Consider the following 17500-nt stretch of genomic DNA (forward strand, 5'->3'; position numbering starts at 1 on the left):
GGCAAAAACTTTAAAGTTTAATTATAATATATAATTTTTATGCAGAGGAGGCAAATGTCAGGACTTCTTTATTTTGAGTTAAGTTCTGGTCATTTTTAAAAAGCAGAGCAATTGCTTATATTATCTTGGAGCATTTCACTGCATGTGAGGCTACAACATTTCATTATGTGGAAAGCTGAAATATGAGCAAAAAATTCAGCTAGGAGAACTATTGTTATATTTTCACATTATTTCCTTTAAAATTTCACTTAATGGTATCTCTGCCACAAGTTGCCAATTAGGAATGTTTGCCTTTCCCGTACATTTTATTTAAATGCTTCCAAATATCTACATTGTGACCTGAACCTACTAAAAGGAAGATAATGTATTTTTTAAAATTATTTTAAGGAATTTTTCAAAAGTTGTTTTACACCCTCTTCATTTTACTAGGCTGCCTTGGCAGAGAGCAGTTTACCTTTGCTAAGTAATCCCGGACTGATCAATAATGCATCTAGTGGCCTACTTCAGGCTGTCCACGAAGACCTCAACGGTTCCCTGGATCACATTGACAGCAATGGGAACAGCAGTCCGGGCTGCTCACCTCAGCCTCACATGTAAGTGCGGTTTATGTCTCGGTAGCCAGAGGAACCTATATTCATATGATGCCAAATTTTAGTATTCTTCTGAGGTTTTAATGCCATGTAAGTAAATATATATATATATATATATATATATATATATATAAGTTTAGGTGGAGCTATATTGCACCATGTTCATAATATGATAAAATGCATCGAAAGCAGTTTTAAATACATCTTTTAGATTCTCTCCAGTTTCCTAGTAGTCCTTCACAAATTCCTTGTAGTATTAATATTCTCTTGGGTGTAAAGCAGTATCTAAGATGAGTCTACATCTTATGGGTTATTATCACAGTTTGGTTTGTATGGTGCAATAAGAATATTCATGATGGAATAAGTTGTCGTAATTTTTACTACTATTATATGTCTCTAAACCATTTATGAACTGTAGTCAAGATATTGCCCATTTTTATAAACCGTAAAATGCAAAGTTTAACTGTTACCCACAGTTTACATAGAAGCTAGTAAAGTGTAACTTTTTGCCTGTCTTATAAATCAGGGTAATTACATATTCAACTTTAATTACTGGTGCGTCTGTATTGGCAAGGTTTATATGTTATATTTTATGCAAGACTACGATTCCTATTAATATTTAGCAGCTAACTATATCATTAATTACTCTAAAATCTTTCCCCTACCATCTTTTTAATGGAGCTGAGAGAGTAGATGTATTAAAAATTGATGTATTGTGGATTTCAGAAATGTGTATGACACTTTAAAAAATGCCTGGCCTTACTCAGTAGGCCAAATATATCAGTTTATTGTTTACTGAAAAGTGTTGACCTTGGTAACACTTAGAATTCAGGAGGAAAAAATTAGAATTTGAATAAATGAAGTGCATATGCCATTGAGGAAATGGGATCAGTTTTAACTTATACCTAAACTTCCCTAGAGTTAAACATCATATACTTCTAGTCTCAGTTATTAAGGTAAGAATAATACTTTCTCTCATTTTTATATTTCCTATTTTTCCATTAAATGTCTAGTTAAAGATCTAAAAGAGAAATATGTTTTTATACGTGCCTATTTCCATTTGACCTTTCACAGGATATTATTTTTGTTGACTTTTTTTAAACATCTTATTCTATCTGACATATTAATGTCTTTTAGATCTTGTGCCTAATTGCTTTATAGCACTTTTACTCTATCACCTTTGTGAAAAACACACTGTGAACATTAATGTGTTTTATCAGGTTCCAAACCATTACTTTTTCAAAATGGAAAAATTTGTCTTTTGGAAGTGTCTTTAGATGTATTAAATAATACAAAAGAAGTAATAAAACTCGAAGTAGAAAGAACATGAATATATGCTCTTGAGAGTAGCACTACTCTAAAACAAGGAAAGTGAGCAATCAGACAAAAGTTTTTATATCCCTGCTTTATCCTATCTGCCATGCAGTGGGTAGCTTGAGGCCTTTTACTTTCAGCAGTTCTCCAGAGTATGCTAATGCTCACTCCCTGTATAAAATGCTAAAACAATAAAACTTTAAAGAGCAAACAAGAGTTAGATCCTGTTTTCTCCCTCTTAAAAAAAGACCTATTTCACAGAAACGAAAGCCATTCATAATAAAAGTGTTTAAGCTATTGATGTAACTCCCTGTGCCAGTGGGCGCTATATAAGTGGCTATTTTAGACTATCTATAGAAAATATGTAAAGAAGTGATTTTTAACATAATTGTCAGTGTTAGAAATATTAAAATAAAAATATAATGATTAAATAAGATAGTATATTAGACGTTATACTTCAGAATCCAAAATAATAATAATTGGGCTAAATGATGGCATTCTTAAGTTATTAGTTTTTTTCATTTGATATTTGCTGATTTAGGTTTTTCATTTTATTATTACTTTACAGTTTAGTTGTGAACTATCTCAAAGAAAAAAATAATATGCATATAATGTAAAACAATGTTTAAAAATTGTATATTTAAATGGCTGATATACTGCCACTGTGGGGTCTTAAAACTAAAGTGTTCACAGTCAATGTATTTTACAGTTTATATTTTTATGAATTTGAGCATGTGAAAAATATTTATGTGTATTTTCCGTAGAGAGATAAAAGGAACGTTTTCCTAGGATTGTTGGAAATAGATTTCAGGAAAGATATAAATTTACATTTTTATGATGCTTAAACTTAAGACATTTTCCATACATTATGAGGCAAAGAAAAAATTGATTGTGAGAATGGCTCATTTCAGAGTACATTTCAGAGTACTCTGAAAATTAAACGGAAGTGAATTTTTATACATTTAAACAGTATACTTCTGTATCCTGAAATGGAATCGTGGGATGTTTTTGTTATTTTCAAGAATAGTAGTTATACTAATGGGACTATAAATTAATGGCAGCGAGGTCTAGTGTATTGGCATTGGGCTCTGATGATAGGTTCTAGGCTTCCATTCCCAGGTTTAGCACTTCACAGCTGAGTAGCATTCATTTCTTTCCTCAGTTTTCTCAGCTGAAAATGAGGTAAGTAGCAAAATGCCTACCTCATAGGATTCTGATAAATGCAACAAGTATCTCGGACATAATAACTGCTCTTGTGTCCCGCCTAGTGTTATGTGCATAGTTAGTGATTTATGTTACCTTTTCAGACCTCATTGTTACTATAAACAGTATAAAAGTATTTCACACTTTAAATTATATTTTCCAGTCACTCTGTAAGTACGTGGTTACTTTTCTTGACAGTCCCTCTTCATTTCCTCCCTCCTTCCCGTATACTGCATGGGAGTTCTCATATCCATGAAAGTGAACAATGGGAGACTGAAGTTTATGGTGGGAGCACTTTACTCAGGTGGCAGGATAAGGGATTTTTGAGATATGGAAACCTTAACTGAGGTTCTAGGTAATGAACAATTCAAACAGATACCAACCCAGACAGAAACACATGATATGTGGCTTGAAAACATTGCATATTAGGTTTGAAAGGAATATAAAATTTAAAAAGGGATATAGAATTTAAGAGTATCTGAAGTGAACCAGATAGTTGAGTGTCTCCGATGTCAATTTATAATATTGGTTTCATCTGTACAGATGGTTAATGTTATGATCTTGAGTTGTGCACCAGGCTAAAAAAAAAAAAAAAAAAGCAATCATAATAAAGTAAAAGTGAACAGCTATAAACCAGAGACATTTGATGGGGCTAGGAAGGGGGATAGGATCAAAACTGGGGTGGGAAGAGTACACGGGGCTATGGTGAGGGCACATGGGTGAATTAGTGGTGGGAAGTTCACGGGAATTATACCCAAAAAGAAAAAAATACTCAAAATGAAGAATTATGTAAAAACTAAATTAATTAAAAAGAAAAAAGAAAGAGTAATCTGGAGTTGTGCTGAAATTCAGCTGAATGAAACTCATGCACGGTAGGATTTCTGGAGCTGGAGCTGGTAGAGACTAGAAGTAGAAGTTTAATTTTTGCAGTGCTATGCAAGGAAGTACAAAAACAAGAGAGCCAGTTTGAACTCCTGGATCAAAGAGGAAACTAGGAAAAATCATAGTATCTCAAAGACCACAACAAGAAAGAGAGGACAGGCTTAACAGGTCACATGAGTTCAGCATTTCCCTTGCTGAGACCAAGGAAATGGTCTTAGGAAAAAAAAACAAAACACCCAAAACTTTTGCTTGTTTAGTCTCATTCAACACCCAAAAAATAAAATCCAACATAAGAAAAATATAGATTTACCCTTGAGGTTGATAGAGAGAATGTTTTGAAGGGTTAGGAGTGTGGAGTTTAGGTTGGTGCTATTGGTTTTGGACAGCAGGTGAGGCCACATGATTACCCGCCTTCTTCAATTCAATGCTCCACACTTAGCACTTGCCATCCACTTTTTTTTCACTGTTACAATGCCCTAAATGAAGAAGTTGCCAGACAAGCACTTATTTGCCTTAACAATTTGCCTTTCTGCAGTTTGCTTTTTCTGTTTTCCATCTTCTTTCCTTTACCCCAGCCCTACCTTTTCTTAAGGGCCTAGTTCTGTTTTCCTAGGAAGCTCTCCAAAGTAATTTTGTTGTCAGAACCTGCACTGTGCCCCCATGCTTGCTCCTTATCCCATTGCTAGGACGAATACAGCATGTGTGTGAGCACATGTGTTCGTGCAGGGAAACCTGCTCATTTTGCATCGTCTCTAGATTAAGGACAATGTCTGCATTTTAGACACATTACATTTAAAACCCTTAGCACATTACACCATCCAAGGTAGGATTGTAACTGTAACACTGATTATGAAAAATCAAGTGCCAGGGGACAGTTAATTGGAAATGGTTTAACTTCAGAAAGTGAAAAAAAACAGGGTTCTCTTAGGACTCTGAAGAAAAAGGCAAAACACTAGATTTTGTGAAAGAGGAGATAGTTAAATATAATTATTTAATTATATAAGGGAGACACAAGACTTTCTAAGTATTTGTAGAGCACACTAGTGAAGTTTTTCGTTTTTGTTTTTTTTTTTAATTTTGGTTATTTAGTTATTATGTATTTTATAGCTGCCTAAATGTATGTGAATACAAAGTAGCAAACCCCTTCACCTCATTTGTGATTATCCTCCCAGATCTTTAAAAATTTCTTTTTGAATCTTGTTGAAGGTGAACTGAAAAAGAAAAAAAATAAATTATTGAGGTAAATATATATAACTCAGATGAATGTTCACAGGGATTTTAGCAAAAAATGGGAAAGGTTAGAACCAGGAGGTATCATATAAATTCTACATAATAATTTTTGAAGTTTGTTTTGACACTTTTCAATCAGATAAATTTTAAAGCTATTTTCTATTGCACCTTAAAAAAAATAACATTTAAGAATCTGAGCTATGGGCCTCCACAATTTAGAATACTTTCTCCTTATGCATCTCAATGGAAATATTCTTAGATTACTTCACTTTTCAGGTTTCTGTAGAACATGGATAAAAAATGACTTAAGATTCACATTTTGTGCCACTTGCCTATCTAAAAACTACTTAAAGAGTTAGGATTGATAGTTTTTAAATGCAAATGATTTCAACTTAACTTTCTTTACCCACAAGTTAGACTTAAGTGGATGAAAAAAGAAAACACTTGCAGTACCTGGACAGTGAACTCATACTGGTGGAGTCAGTCTGTTTTCTCTCCTCCCAAACCTGAAGCAAAAAGAGGAATTTAATGATGAACAGACTACGTTAGTTCAGTTTGGTTGTGTATTTATTAAGCATTTGTTTCTTCACTTTCACACTATCAGTACATTGACTCAATTGCCTTTTTTTCTTATAAAAATGTTAAGTGAAATTCCCATTTTTATACTTTCAAATTTTGTTTTTAGAGATCAAAATAAATGTCTTTCCTGAGCTGGTTTGTACTGAAGTTTTCATGCACAAAGTCTTCCTTTGTCATGTAGCTCCCTTTCTGATTATTGGAGCCTCCCACTGTTAGAGTGTTGAGATCATTCCTTACTAGTCATCCTGAGTCCTCTTAGCCTCTGTGTCATTTGAAAGTTCTACTTGCTAATACCTATACTAGTTGCAGGTGATTGTTATATTCTCCCTCTTATTAAAGCAACTATTTGAAGTTTGAGTTTAAGGATCTTCTTTATAAAGTTAGAATATTAATGTGGCTCATATAAGACTCAACAAATGTGTTGTATCCTTAGAACCCAAAATTTTAGGGCAAGGAATCAGAGGCTGAATGCATCACATTAAAGGAGTAGTGTAGTATTACTACAGAGCCACATTGGAGAGGACATTAATCTGTTAGATTAATAAACACCGATTTTCTATGCCCCAGAACTTTCTATATATCATACATCCCAGCTATCTTTAGAACACCCTTTCCTTCTTGAGAATCTTAGTTGTTATATGACTCCAATGGTATGATTAAGACTCTCCTGACAATAATATCTGACATCCAAAGGCAGATTCTGATTTTGTAAAATGTTATTGAATATCTATTATAAATTGTGAATTGTTTGGAAACATAATGAAAATATTCAAGTATATGATATAACCCTGATTCTCTTTGAATGCCTTAAAATTTAAATGAATAATTGTAGCTACATATACAGACCATACACATTTTTAGGAATATTTTATATAAAACATCTAGAGATCTTAGATTTCTCTGTGGACAGAAGCATTTTTGAAATGGGAGTGACTCTGTATTTTAGAAGAAAGCAGTTGAAAGTGATAGATAACTTGAGCAAATGGAATGCTCTCATTGTTTTCATGCCTGTTAAACCTGCTTTATTTTTTTTTAAATCCCTGATAGCTTGAATCATTAAGCTGCATTATGAAGTTCTAAATCTACAGCAGTTTTTTGCTACAGATATTTTCACAGATTTTCTAATTCACATGTTTTCATTCACCTTTAGTTTTTTGTGTTTTTTTTTTCCTAACATTTCTGGGCCTCATAATGTTTTTTTTTATGATTTAATTCCATTTTTATTTAATCTCTAAACTTTTTCATTAACTTTGCTAGTTAGCTTTGAGAACTTGTTCTAAAGTGATTGTAGAGAACTTATGATTATGTCAGCTCTTTATCATCTTTTTTTTTTTTTGAGTGCTACAAGTATGGTTCAGTAGCTGCTGTTCTTTTTTACATTATTCCAGTCCCCATATGTGGCACTCACAATCCATTCTAGTTCCTCTTAATAAAAAGATCTTCCTAGAGGTACAGTGCCTTCAGCTAAAAAGTGTTGTATCCCCACAGTGCCAATTGTAGAAATTTGTGGGTTCCTATAGGGTTTTGAAGGATTTTTATAGAACTACATACAGATGATATCTGACATCTGTGGTATGAATCCCCACAATTTAGGCAAAGTGTGTCTAAAAATTTTAGCTGACAGTATTGTAGCTTACTGCTTCTGTTTTATATCTAAAGGAGATATTTTGTTAGAAGGTACATCATCATTTCCACTAACACTAGTTGAGCCTTAGAAATTTTCTTTTTCTAAGGGTCAAAAGTCTTTGACTAAATTTTTTAAAGCATGGATATTGCTGTTCAGTATTAATGTTTTCTAACTTCTAGTGCCAGATAAAAATGAAGGTTTTGCATATCCACATGGTATTTTAACTTTGGCTTTTGTCATTGGGCTTGGGAAGTGGACCACAGACGTTTTATAACTAAAAATACTTAATACTATAAAGTAAACTTCATTGTAGAATATTGATGTAAAGACAATTTACATAATTAGGTTGTGTTTCAGTGTATGTTAAAATAATATGTGTTTTTTAAACTACTTTGAAAGAATTTAAAATTGACCATCCAAGTACTATGATATATTTGAATACTTTGACACCAGTGAACATAGCTTAAAATATTATCTCAGGATTCCTACAACCTATAAGCATTTTCTAGTGTTAGGATATAATTAAATCATTTATATAAGCAAAGGTAATAAAACAGTTTAGCATAACATGCCTCAAAGACTAAAAGTGGAATACCATCAGCAACACACTAATGGAAACATAATCAGTAGTCACACAGTTATCTTACTATTAATAAATTCATACTTGCAATATTAAAGATAAGATCCTTTTTATTAATTATTAAGTCAGAGATATACCTAATGTTCTAGATTAAGCCTAAAAATCAAATATTGTATTTACTCTCTATGGCATTCTGATGTTTAGAATAAAGAGTGTAGTTAAGTATATTCAGGAAAATAAGAACACACTCAGAGTCAGTCGTATGGTTTAATATGAGGAAAAAATAGTTCCAGCAACCAACCTCAGTGATTAGTTTGACCTGATGATGAGAAATATATTATAATCTTCCTGAGAGAAGTCTGTGAAGATATACAGAGGACAGCTTCATGCAGCATCAGCAACGGTAGATTGGCAGCATCCCATCAGGCAGTTTGGCCAAGGGAAATGGACAAGAGTCTGGAAAAAGCCCTTGGGAAGGGCTTGCCATAGCTATAGACCCAACTCTAGGTCTCTGAGGTAAAGATATTCAAGGAGCCTGAATCCAAATGGTCAAGCAGAGAAACAGAAATAAGAACATCAACCTTATGTACTCATACAATGCTTCCTGACATTTCTGACTGTAATTCAGTCTAAGTAACAGGCAGAAATATAGTTTCTGAATGAATTGCTCAGATGCATTTTGGAGTAGCAGCAAGGCTGACTTTAATGGTTGTATGTCTATTTTTCTTTTCAAGAGAATAGCTATGCAAACACACTCACATTTGAGTATTTCTAGCAAGTTTTTTTTGTTTTTAATGACACACAAAATAGAATGTTACCAATTGTATCCCAAGTGTCAACTTATTTTGGTTTTGAGATTGGGCACAATATTTATTTGTATTATTTTTAAAAGATTTATTTATTTATACATACAGAACTGGAGTACAAGCCAGAGGTGCTGTGGTGGTGAGAGGCTGAGTGGGGAGCAGAACAGGCAGATCGAGGAATTACACTGCTGAGGGGAGCAGAGGGCAGGTCAGGAGAGGTTTGCTGTGCCATGTGGGTCACCTCTGGGGTGGGGATCAAACTTGCACTGAAGTAGCTGTGGCTAGCTTGCAGTGCTATGTCCTAACCCTTTGCACCACCAGGGCGGGCCTGTGCACAGTATTTAAATAATTAGATATATATTTTTGTTTCATTAAAACTGTTTTGGTCACATCTATCACTTTGATAAATCAAATAGAATGGTAAATCTTAAAGAATTTTGTTGTGAGTATGTGTGTGTGTGTGTGTTTCCAATCAGCACTACAGTAAAGCTATCTGAAATCATTTGGGAGTAGGCCTCCAAATCATGTAATATCCAGTTTCTTTAAACAATGGTGCATAAATTTGAATAAATTTCAATATAATGCTGAAGTTAAGGACACAAAATCTTAGAGAAATGAGAAATTTTGTTATACATGTTTATGCATGCAACTTATAAACTTAATATTTCATTAACCTTAACCAACCTTTCTGTTATATTTCTTAGAACTTCTGTTGATTTTATGTGGACCTTTGAGACTCTATCTGGGAGTCAGATCTATTGGGATAGAGGATACAATTATAAACTGTGTCCTTATATCCGGCAGTGTGTCATAAGAGAAACTTTTATTACAGTTATCTGAAAATAATGCTTTGCAATCAAAACTAAATGTCTACATCTTAAAAAAAAATACAGAATTAAGAAATGTTACATTCAATTCAAAACAAATCGATTCATTTCACATTTCACACTAGAATTTTTTGGTAAGCATTACTTTAATATACAGGAGAGAAAACAATCTTCAAAAATAATAAGTTAGAAAACAATGAGCCACATTGGTAAAGATGTGGTATGATTTCTAAATTCATAAAATAAGTACTAATTTATCATCTCTAGTTGTTTTTAATTATATGGTTTTCTTCTGTGTGCATAAATTTCTAATATAAAGGCAAGATTTTAATAGAAGAAATCAGGTTTATCATTTTAAAACAAATAAAATGTTAGGTAGAATTAAATAATTCCTTTATGACATATGAGTAACTTTAGCTATTTAATTACTCACATTAGCCTAACATCAGTTTCCATTTGAAAAGTACTATTTTTTTTTCTTTTAAAATAAAACTTTTCCACTTAAACCTTTAATTTTACATATTAGCTATTTCTATGATGTATTAAATAAACAAATACATCCTAAATGGAAAACAAAGTATTACTCTTAAAGTTCAAATGTTTAAGTAACAAGGTTTGGTTCTCATTTAAGCTGACTTTATACAAATTGTGCTAACTAGATTCACCAATTTTATAAATAAATTACTAAATTAAAAATATAATTATATCTGGGCTCTGCCTGGTGACACAATGGGTTAAAGCAGAGCACTACAATGCTAGCCAGTTGCAGCCAATTTAGAACGAGTTCAATCGCCAGCCAAGGAGGTGACCAGTATGGCACAGCAGAAATCTCCTTTCTCACCCACTGTACCCCTTAGCAGTGTACTTTGTTAATCTGCCTGTTCTGCTCCCCACTCTGTCTCTGGTGAATCCTCTCACCACCTTGCACCTATGGTCTATATCCCAGTTCTCTGTGCATAAATAAATATTTAATATATATGTATATAATATCATTTTCTTGTATGTATACTAAAAGGAAATGAGTAAAATTGAATTGTTACCATCTTCATTTTTTTCCTATGCTTTTTAAATGAGCATCAGTTATTTTATTAATTTTCCCACAAAACTATTGAAAATTACTTAAAAGTTTTGTTTGATAAAATTAGATCTTCTAAGATATCAGTGAATGCATATTAGCTACTCAAAAATACAACAAACATAAACAAAAATTAAGCCTCATGAAACTAAATATTTCTATCTTTAAAAAAAAAAAGAGTCCTGTGTGTATACTTTCAATTTTATATCTTCAAAACAATGATATTTATGTAGTAAGCATGAAGGTCTTGCTATTGGCAAATTTGAACTGATTGAATAAATATTATTCAAACACATACTAGTAATTATCACTATTCATTCAGCAGCTTTGTGCTAAATAAATAGACACTGTATACAGTTGAAAGAAAAGCCCATCTTGAAACTGTTATTCCACATCAGAACCTGCTACCAATAGCCATGTGAATGAACTTTGGAACAGATCCTTCAGCCCAGTCAAGACTTTTTTTTTAATTGAGATAACATTAGTTTGTAACAATGCATTTGACTTACAGGTGTAAGATCACGGCCTTGAAGTATATGTTACCACACACCAGTCAAGCCTTTAGATAACCAAAGCCGTAGGTGATATCTTGACTGCAACTTATGAGATATCTTAAGCCAGAATAAATTAACTAAGCTCTTTTCAGTGACCTGACTCTTAGAAAGTATGGTAAATAATAAATGTCATTTCACCTCCTTAAAAAAAATAAGTGCCAGGTAATAAATATGACTTTATCTACTTAAAAAAAATAAGAAAATTCCAAGTTCTCTGGGTATCTCCTCTTAAATATTCAAAACCTATGCAACAGACAGCATTAGTGTGAAGTAATATTTAGTCTATTTTGATATTTTGAAGAGCCATCAACCAATAATTAGGACACAACTAAGAGATAAAGAAGAATTGATATGATTATAAACATTTTTTTACTGGAGTAGCCAATCTATCTAATGTAAGTCAAAGATACCAGAACTAAATTCAATGAAAGGAGAGATCAAGAAACCATAAAATCAAGGACTTGAATACACTGAATTGAGTGGAAAATAGATGCATGGATGAAGAGTTACACTAATTTTAATACATTCAGTGTTTCACAAAGTCATGTATGTATATGTGTGTGTGTATATATATATATATATAGTACACACATATATATATATATATATATATATATATATATATATATCGTTAATTTTACAAAATGAAAAGTGCCATAATGGGTCAAACAAAATCCGTTTTTATAGTAAAAATTAAAGCATTAGGGGCCCTCCCTGGTGGCGCAGCGGGTTAAAGCACAGCACAAAGAAGCTTAAGCCACTTCCGCATGAGTTTGTTTCCTTGCCTGCCCCGGAGGAGATCCACATGGAGAGGCAGACCTCTCCTGACCTGCCCACTGCTCCCCTCAGCAGTGTACTTTGTCCATCTGCCTGTTCTGTACCCCACTCTGTCTCTGATGAATCCTCTCACCCTCCGCATCTCTGGCCTGTACCCCAGTTCTGTACAAATAAATAAATAAATCTTAAAAAAAAAAATTAAAGCATTAGGGCCCTACTGTTAAAGATAGCTTTTTGAATATTAACCAAGTAACATATTTATGCTAATGATCTACAGTTACTGATGGAAATATTTAAATCCCTCAGGTACAACTGGACAAAGGAAATGTTTAAAATTTTTCTCACAGGATTTTTATTAAATATATCTCTTTGTAAAAATCCATGAATTATCTTTTCCTCAATAGGTACATTATATTAAGTGTATTAAATATTTTCTCAAAACTAAAATTATCTAAAGAAACTGTATACAGGGGTATCCTATAGTGAGTAAGCCACATAAAAACAATTTTAGTTTCAATCAGCCTGACATTTAGTCTTTGCTATAAATGTTTGATAAAAATTAACTTTATATTTCCTGAAATTGCCCATAGTATAGATAAGAACTATGGTTTTTAAAAGTTTTTCTTGATAGCATTTGATGATATCTATAACAATATTAACACTTAAATTTTTATCGTTAGCTTTATGATATTAATAAATATTGTTTTCTGAAATATAATGAAATTTGTATTCACTACTGAAATTCTCATAAAGTTACACCATATAAATATTTTAATCATTACATTTAATAATAACTAAATAATGAAACACTGTTCAGATTCTATGTTCTGATATCTATTAACTATAAAAAAATTTGAACATATTAAGAGAACTTTGCTCATAATACCTTCTTGTTCTAAAGAAAACAATTTATAGCATCTTTTACTTAACCTTAAATAAAGAGAAATGAAGACAATTTACATTCCTCTGGGGAATCTATTGTGTGACCACAATCTGAAAATATAAACTTTCTCATTATAATTTGACTTTTTGCTTTAGGGTGTAGGCAAACATTATAATTTCTTCTTCCTTTCATTGGTGCCTTGGGTACTTATAAATTTCACAACTTAAAGAAGCAACATTTCTTTAGGCAACAAAATAGTCACTTAATGTAGCATGTCCTCTCTGTTTTTTGATATATGCCATTACAGAGGACAGGCTATAACACAGAGATTAAACTATAATATAAAATCAACTGCTATTTTGCATTCTACTGTGCTACAGGCTTTGAGGAAGAGAGATGTTTCATTCATTTGAGCTGAAAGAACATTTACTGAGCACTTACTAATTCACTATATTCTACTGGAAACTGGCAGATGATCTTATACTTACAAAGAGATAAAACTCTAAAACAGGGATGGATAGATACATAATAATGATGATCATAACAAAATTGTGAATTCAGAGACCTAAGTGTGTGCATACACAAGAGAATCAGAAAAGTCTTAAGAGACGTAGTTTGAATTATTAATATGAAGTGTTTTTTTTTTTAAGATTTATTTACTTATGCTTACAGAACTGGGGTACAGGCCAGAGGTATGGGGTGAGAGGATTCACCAGAGACAATGGGGAGCAGAACAGGCAGATCTACTGAAATACACTGCCGAGGGGAGCAGCGGGCAGGTCAGGAGAGTTCTGCTGTGCCTTGTGGGTCAGCTCGTGCAGCAATGGCTTCAGAGAGCTTCATAATTTGGTGCTTTACCCCGTTGCACCACCAGGGAGCCCAACGTGAAGTTAATTTTTAAGTTGAACTTTATGAAATTACTGATAACCTTTTTTGCCTTAAATATGGGAGTCTTAAAATTTTCATCCTAGTATTAAACAGGATTGAAGAAAGAGAATATTGGTACAAAGGATATGAGGATATACATAAAGATAACTAAGACATACATATACATTGCCTTATATACAGACTAGATAATAATTCCTTTGTCTTGGCTTGGGCAAGCTGCCTAGAGAGAAACATTTACAAAGGAAGATTAAACAGGGATTTGGGATCTATATTTTAAAGTTCACTCCTCTTCAAACTGATTTTAAGATAGGGGTATTTTTCAAAGTCACCAAATTATTTGGAGATTATTAGCAAGACCAGAGTAGATTTACATACTTACCTTTAAAAAGGTAAGTTATCTCTTTTTGTGCAAGCCCTCTTTGGAAATACTTGATTTTTGCATTTGCAAAAATGCACATGTTTATGCTCTTTTCCCTTGATATTCAAGTCTTCAAATTCAAACTAGTTTTCTTTAAAATATCATAAGAACCCAGACTTTAAAATAAAAAGAAAAGATTTAAGTCCTTCTGTTTCCTTGGTAATTTATAAAAGGAAACGATTTCACAGGCACAACCAATGCAAAACGTTTTACTATAAAACCTATGGTTTAAGTTCTTCATTTTTCTCCCGAGTTTCTAATCCTGCCTCCTTAATCCTGACCATCGTTATAACACAGTTCAGTAAGTGCCCAAATGGTAAACTACCTCCAGTGTCCTAATATTCTAAAACTTCCATCTTTTCACTGCCATGCTCAAAAATCCTCAATAGTCCTTCAGTTGGCAGAGGATAAATTTTAAACTCCATAAAAAGCAACTCAAGGGCCCTCCACTACCTGACCTTGACCTGTGTTCTAACACTTTTTTTTTTTTTTTTTACTACCCCTCCTTTCTCCAGAGCCTCTACACACTCCTAGGTTTCCACAGTACCTCTAAGATTCTCCAAGATTCTCCAATTTTCCCATTTTCACTCTATGCCCTTTTCTTCAACTCTGCATAACATCATTCCCATATATTTCAAAGCCCACTGAAATGACACCTCCCTCCTCCTTAGAACATTCACTTACTATACGGGCAAAATTTATCTCTTGTCAGAACTCTGTCTACTGTAATAAAAGACCACATTTTGCCTGGTAGCAAAGTTACTTTATATGCTTCTAATTTCTTCTACTGGACTAAAAACTCTATGGAACAGGACCTGTTGTCCATATTGACCCCAAGTCCAGTGTTTCATATAGAAGTACTTACATATTGTTACTGACCTTTGTATCTGTCAGAAAATAAAAACAGAATTTATATCTCTCCATCACTAAGTACTTATTTTTCCCCTAAATTATCTGTGAGTATAAGTTATATCAAATTAGTAGGTTGGTAAGCCTCATTTAAGTGAAAAACATAATATTTCAACTGCTTTTCCATAGTAAATAGTCTGTAAACTAAAGAAATAGTTCATTTTGAAATCTCTGCTTCATAGAAAAAACACTTTTTAAATTGTTTACAGTGAGTTCCTGAATTCTAATGTGAAAAGATAGCCATTATTTGACACATGGATAACTGTCTCTAATATCAAATATAAGGTTACATAATCTACTTTAAAATATGATAGATTATCAGGTTTGAAAGAATGACTAAAATCACTATCAAAGTAATCACATATTTCCCTTGTATTGGTGTTCTTTTGTGCCAAGGTTGGTATTCTTAAATCTGTAACAATACAGATGCTTGGCACAAATAACCACATGGCTGGTAAATCACCCAACCATACTGTGTAGACTTCAGCCTTAATATATATGAAAAACAAATCACTTATTATTATTTACTCACAAATGAAACAATACAATCTCTATTTTTTCTTCTTTCTTTTTGCTCATAAGTTTTTAAAGTATTCTAAGTCCTCACTTAAAATGTCATTTGTTTTAAACAAAAACAGACAATTATAAACCAGAGACATCCTGCAGTAGAAGGATCTGTAGGTGGGAGGAAGGATCACAGGGGACTGTGGCAACAGTGCATTGGTGAATGGGGGGTGAGTTCTATGGGGTCTACACCTGAAGGAAGAAAAATGTAAGCATTGTTTTAAAATGGACAACGATGTAAAATATATATAAATAAATTAATTGAAATAAATTAAAAACTAAAAATGTTACTTGTTTTACTCCTGGAAACAACTGATCCTTTGATTGCTTGAAGTACCTTCTACTCTATGTATTATTGTGGGCCCTTTGAAGAACTGCTGTTTAATCTGCATAATATCTTAAATAGTTGTTGACGGAAGTTGTTGACAGGAGTAATGCATACATTTGAAATCAGTGGGGCAAAATGACATGGTAAATGTGTAAGTCATCTAGAGTAGATCTTCTTGAAACCCTAAAAGAGTTTTATCACCAAGAAAGTCAAAACTTCCTCTTTTGTCTGTGTGAAACTTTTACTGCTTTAATTCCATTAAAAAGTATCTATTCACTGGATTCTTCTTAGAGGCAAATAATCTCTCTTAGATATTAACTCCTCCAATTCTACTTAACTGCTACTTTCTTTAGCACTATTATGACTGACACCCATGTAGTTATTTGATTCCATATTTCTTCTATACTAGAATGCACATTTTTGATTGATATTCACATGCTCCCACAGTAACTTAGAGAGAGCACTCAATACATTTTTATTGAATTAATGATTAACAATAAGTAACAATGGTAATATGTTTTTGGTTTTTCTTGTCAAAATGAAAATAACGGTTTTTACATTACTGTGGACACAAGGGACTTGACTCAATACACAGCACAAATAAATTTTTTTAAAAATATTCATTTTCTAACAGGCTTTTTATATATATTAATGGGTCTTTCAAAACATCCACTTTTTAGTTTATCCTTGATTTCATCTATTTAAGGTTTCCCAGGTGAATATATATTATCAGGTTTCATAAGCCCAAATGTGCCCAGCAAATGTGATGCCGATCTGGACCATTCAATCATGTTTGTTAATGATCTTAATGACAAGCTAATGATGAGGCCTGAATGGTTGGCCAAGGAGAATAAATAGCCAGGTTCTGTGTATAGAACATTTCAATGACAGCCCTTCCATTTTGAAATTTACTTTTCTGTGTTGATTCAGGAATGATTTCAGATATAACTTGGACTTTTGGCTTTGTGTTTATTGTTTAGAATTGTGTAATAAATCACTTGAATAAATATAGTAATAAGTTACATTTTTAGTTCCTTTTATTATTTTAAATATACTTTCAAAGAAGTGTCACAAGCCATTACTTTAATAACTGTAATGCTGGTATCTGATATGTGGAATACATATATCATTGTTATATGATTTTTCAGATATAGTCATTAAACAACTCACTCTGGGAAAAGAACTAAAATATTTTTAGAACAAATTAAGTTCAAACAATGTTTAAAAACTAACTCATGTATTTATGCCACACCTTTTTTCCTAAAGTTTTTTAAGTTACAATAATGACTGTATCAAACATTTATTAATCACATACAAATCAGGCAATGCATCATCTAGCTTACATATATTAAGAAATGATTTCAGCAAATAGAGGTTTCAGGAATGTCATGCAACATTCCAAAAGGCACACAAGTAGGAATTAAAAGAGCCAGGATGAAAACCCAAGCATTTTATCCTCAAAGCCG

At 32.6% G+C, this 17500-nt stretch overlaps 1 protein-coding gene across 9 annotated transcripts in view; it reads left to right on the forward strand.

Annotated features, from left to right (window-relative positions):
• FOXP2 (forkhead box P2) overlaps positions 1-17500 on the forward strand; it is a 244664-nt gene that overhangs the window by 217301 nt on the left and 9863 nt on the right. For all 9 annotated transcript variants that reach the window (XM_004676956.1, XM_004676957.2, XM_004676959.2 and 6 more), the window contains one exon: positions 430-593. In XM_004676956.1, coding sequence (XP_004677013.1) covers positions 430-593 — 164 coding nt within the window. The remainder of the gene's footprint in view (positions 1-429; positions 594-17500) is intronic.

This window comes from Condylura cristata, unplaced genomic scaffold (genome assembly GCF_000260355.1).
Source record: "Condylura cristata isolate star-nosed mole 26May11 unplaced genomic scaffold, ConCri1.0 scaffold00005, whole genome shotgun sequence".
NCBI lineage: Eukaryota > Metazoa > Chordata > Mammalia > Eulipotyphla > Talpidae > Condylura > Condylura cristata.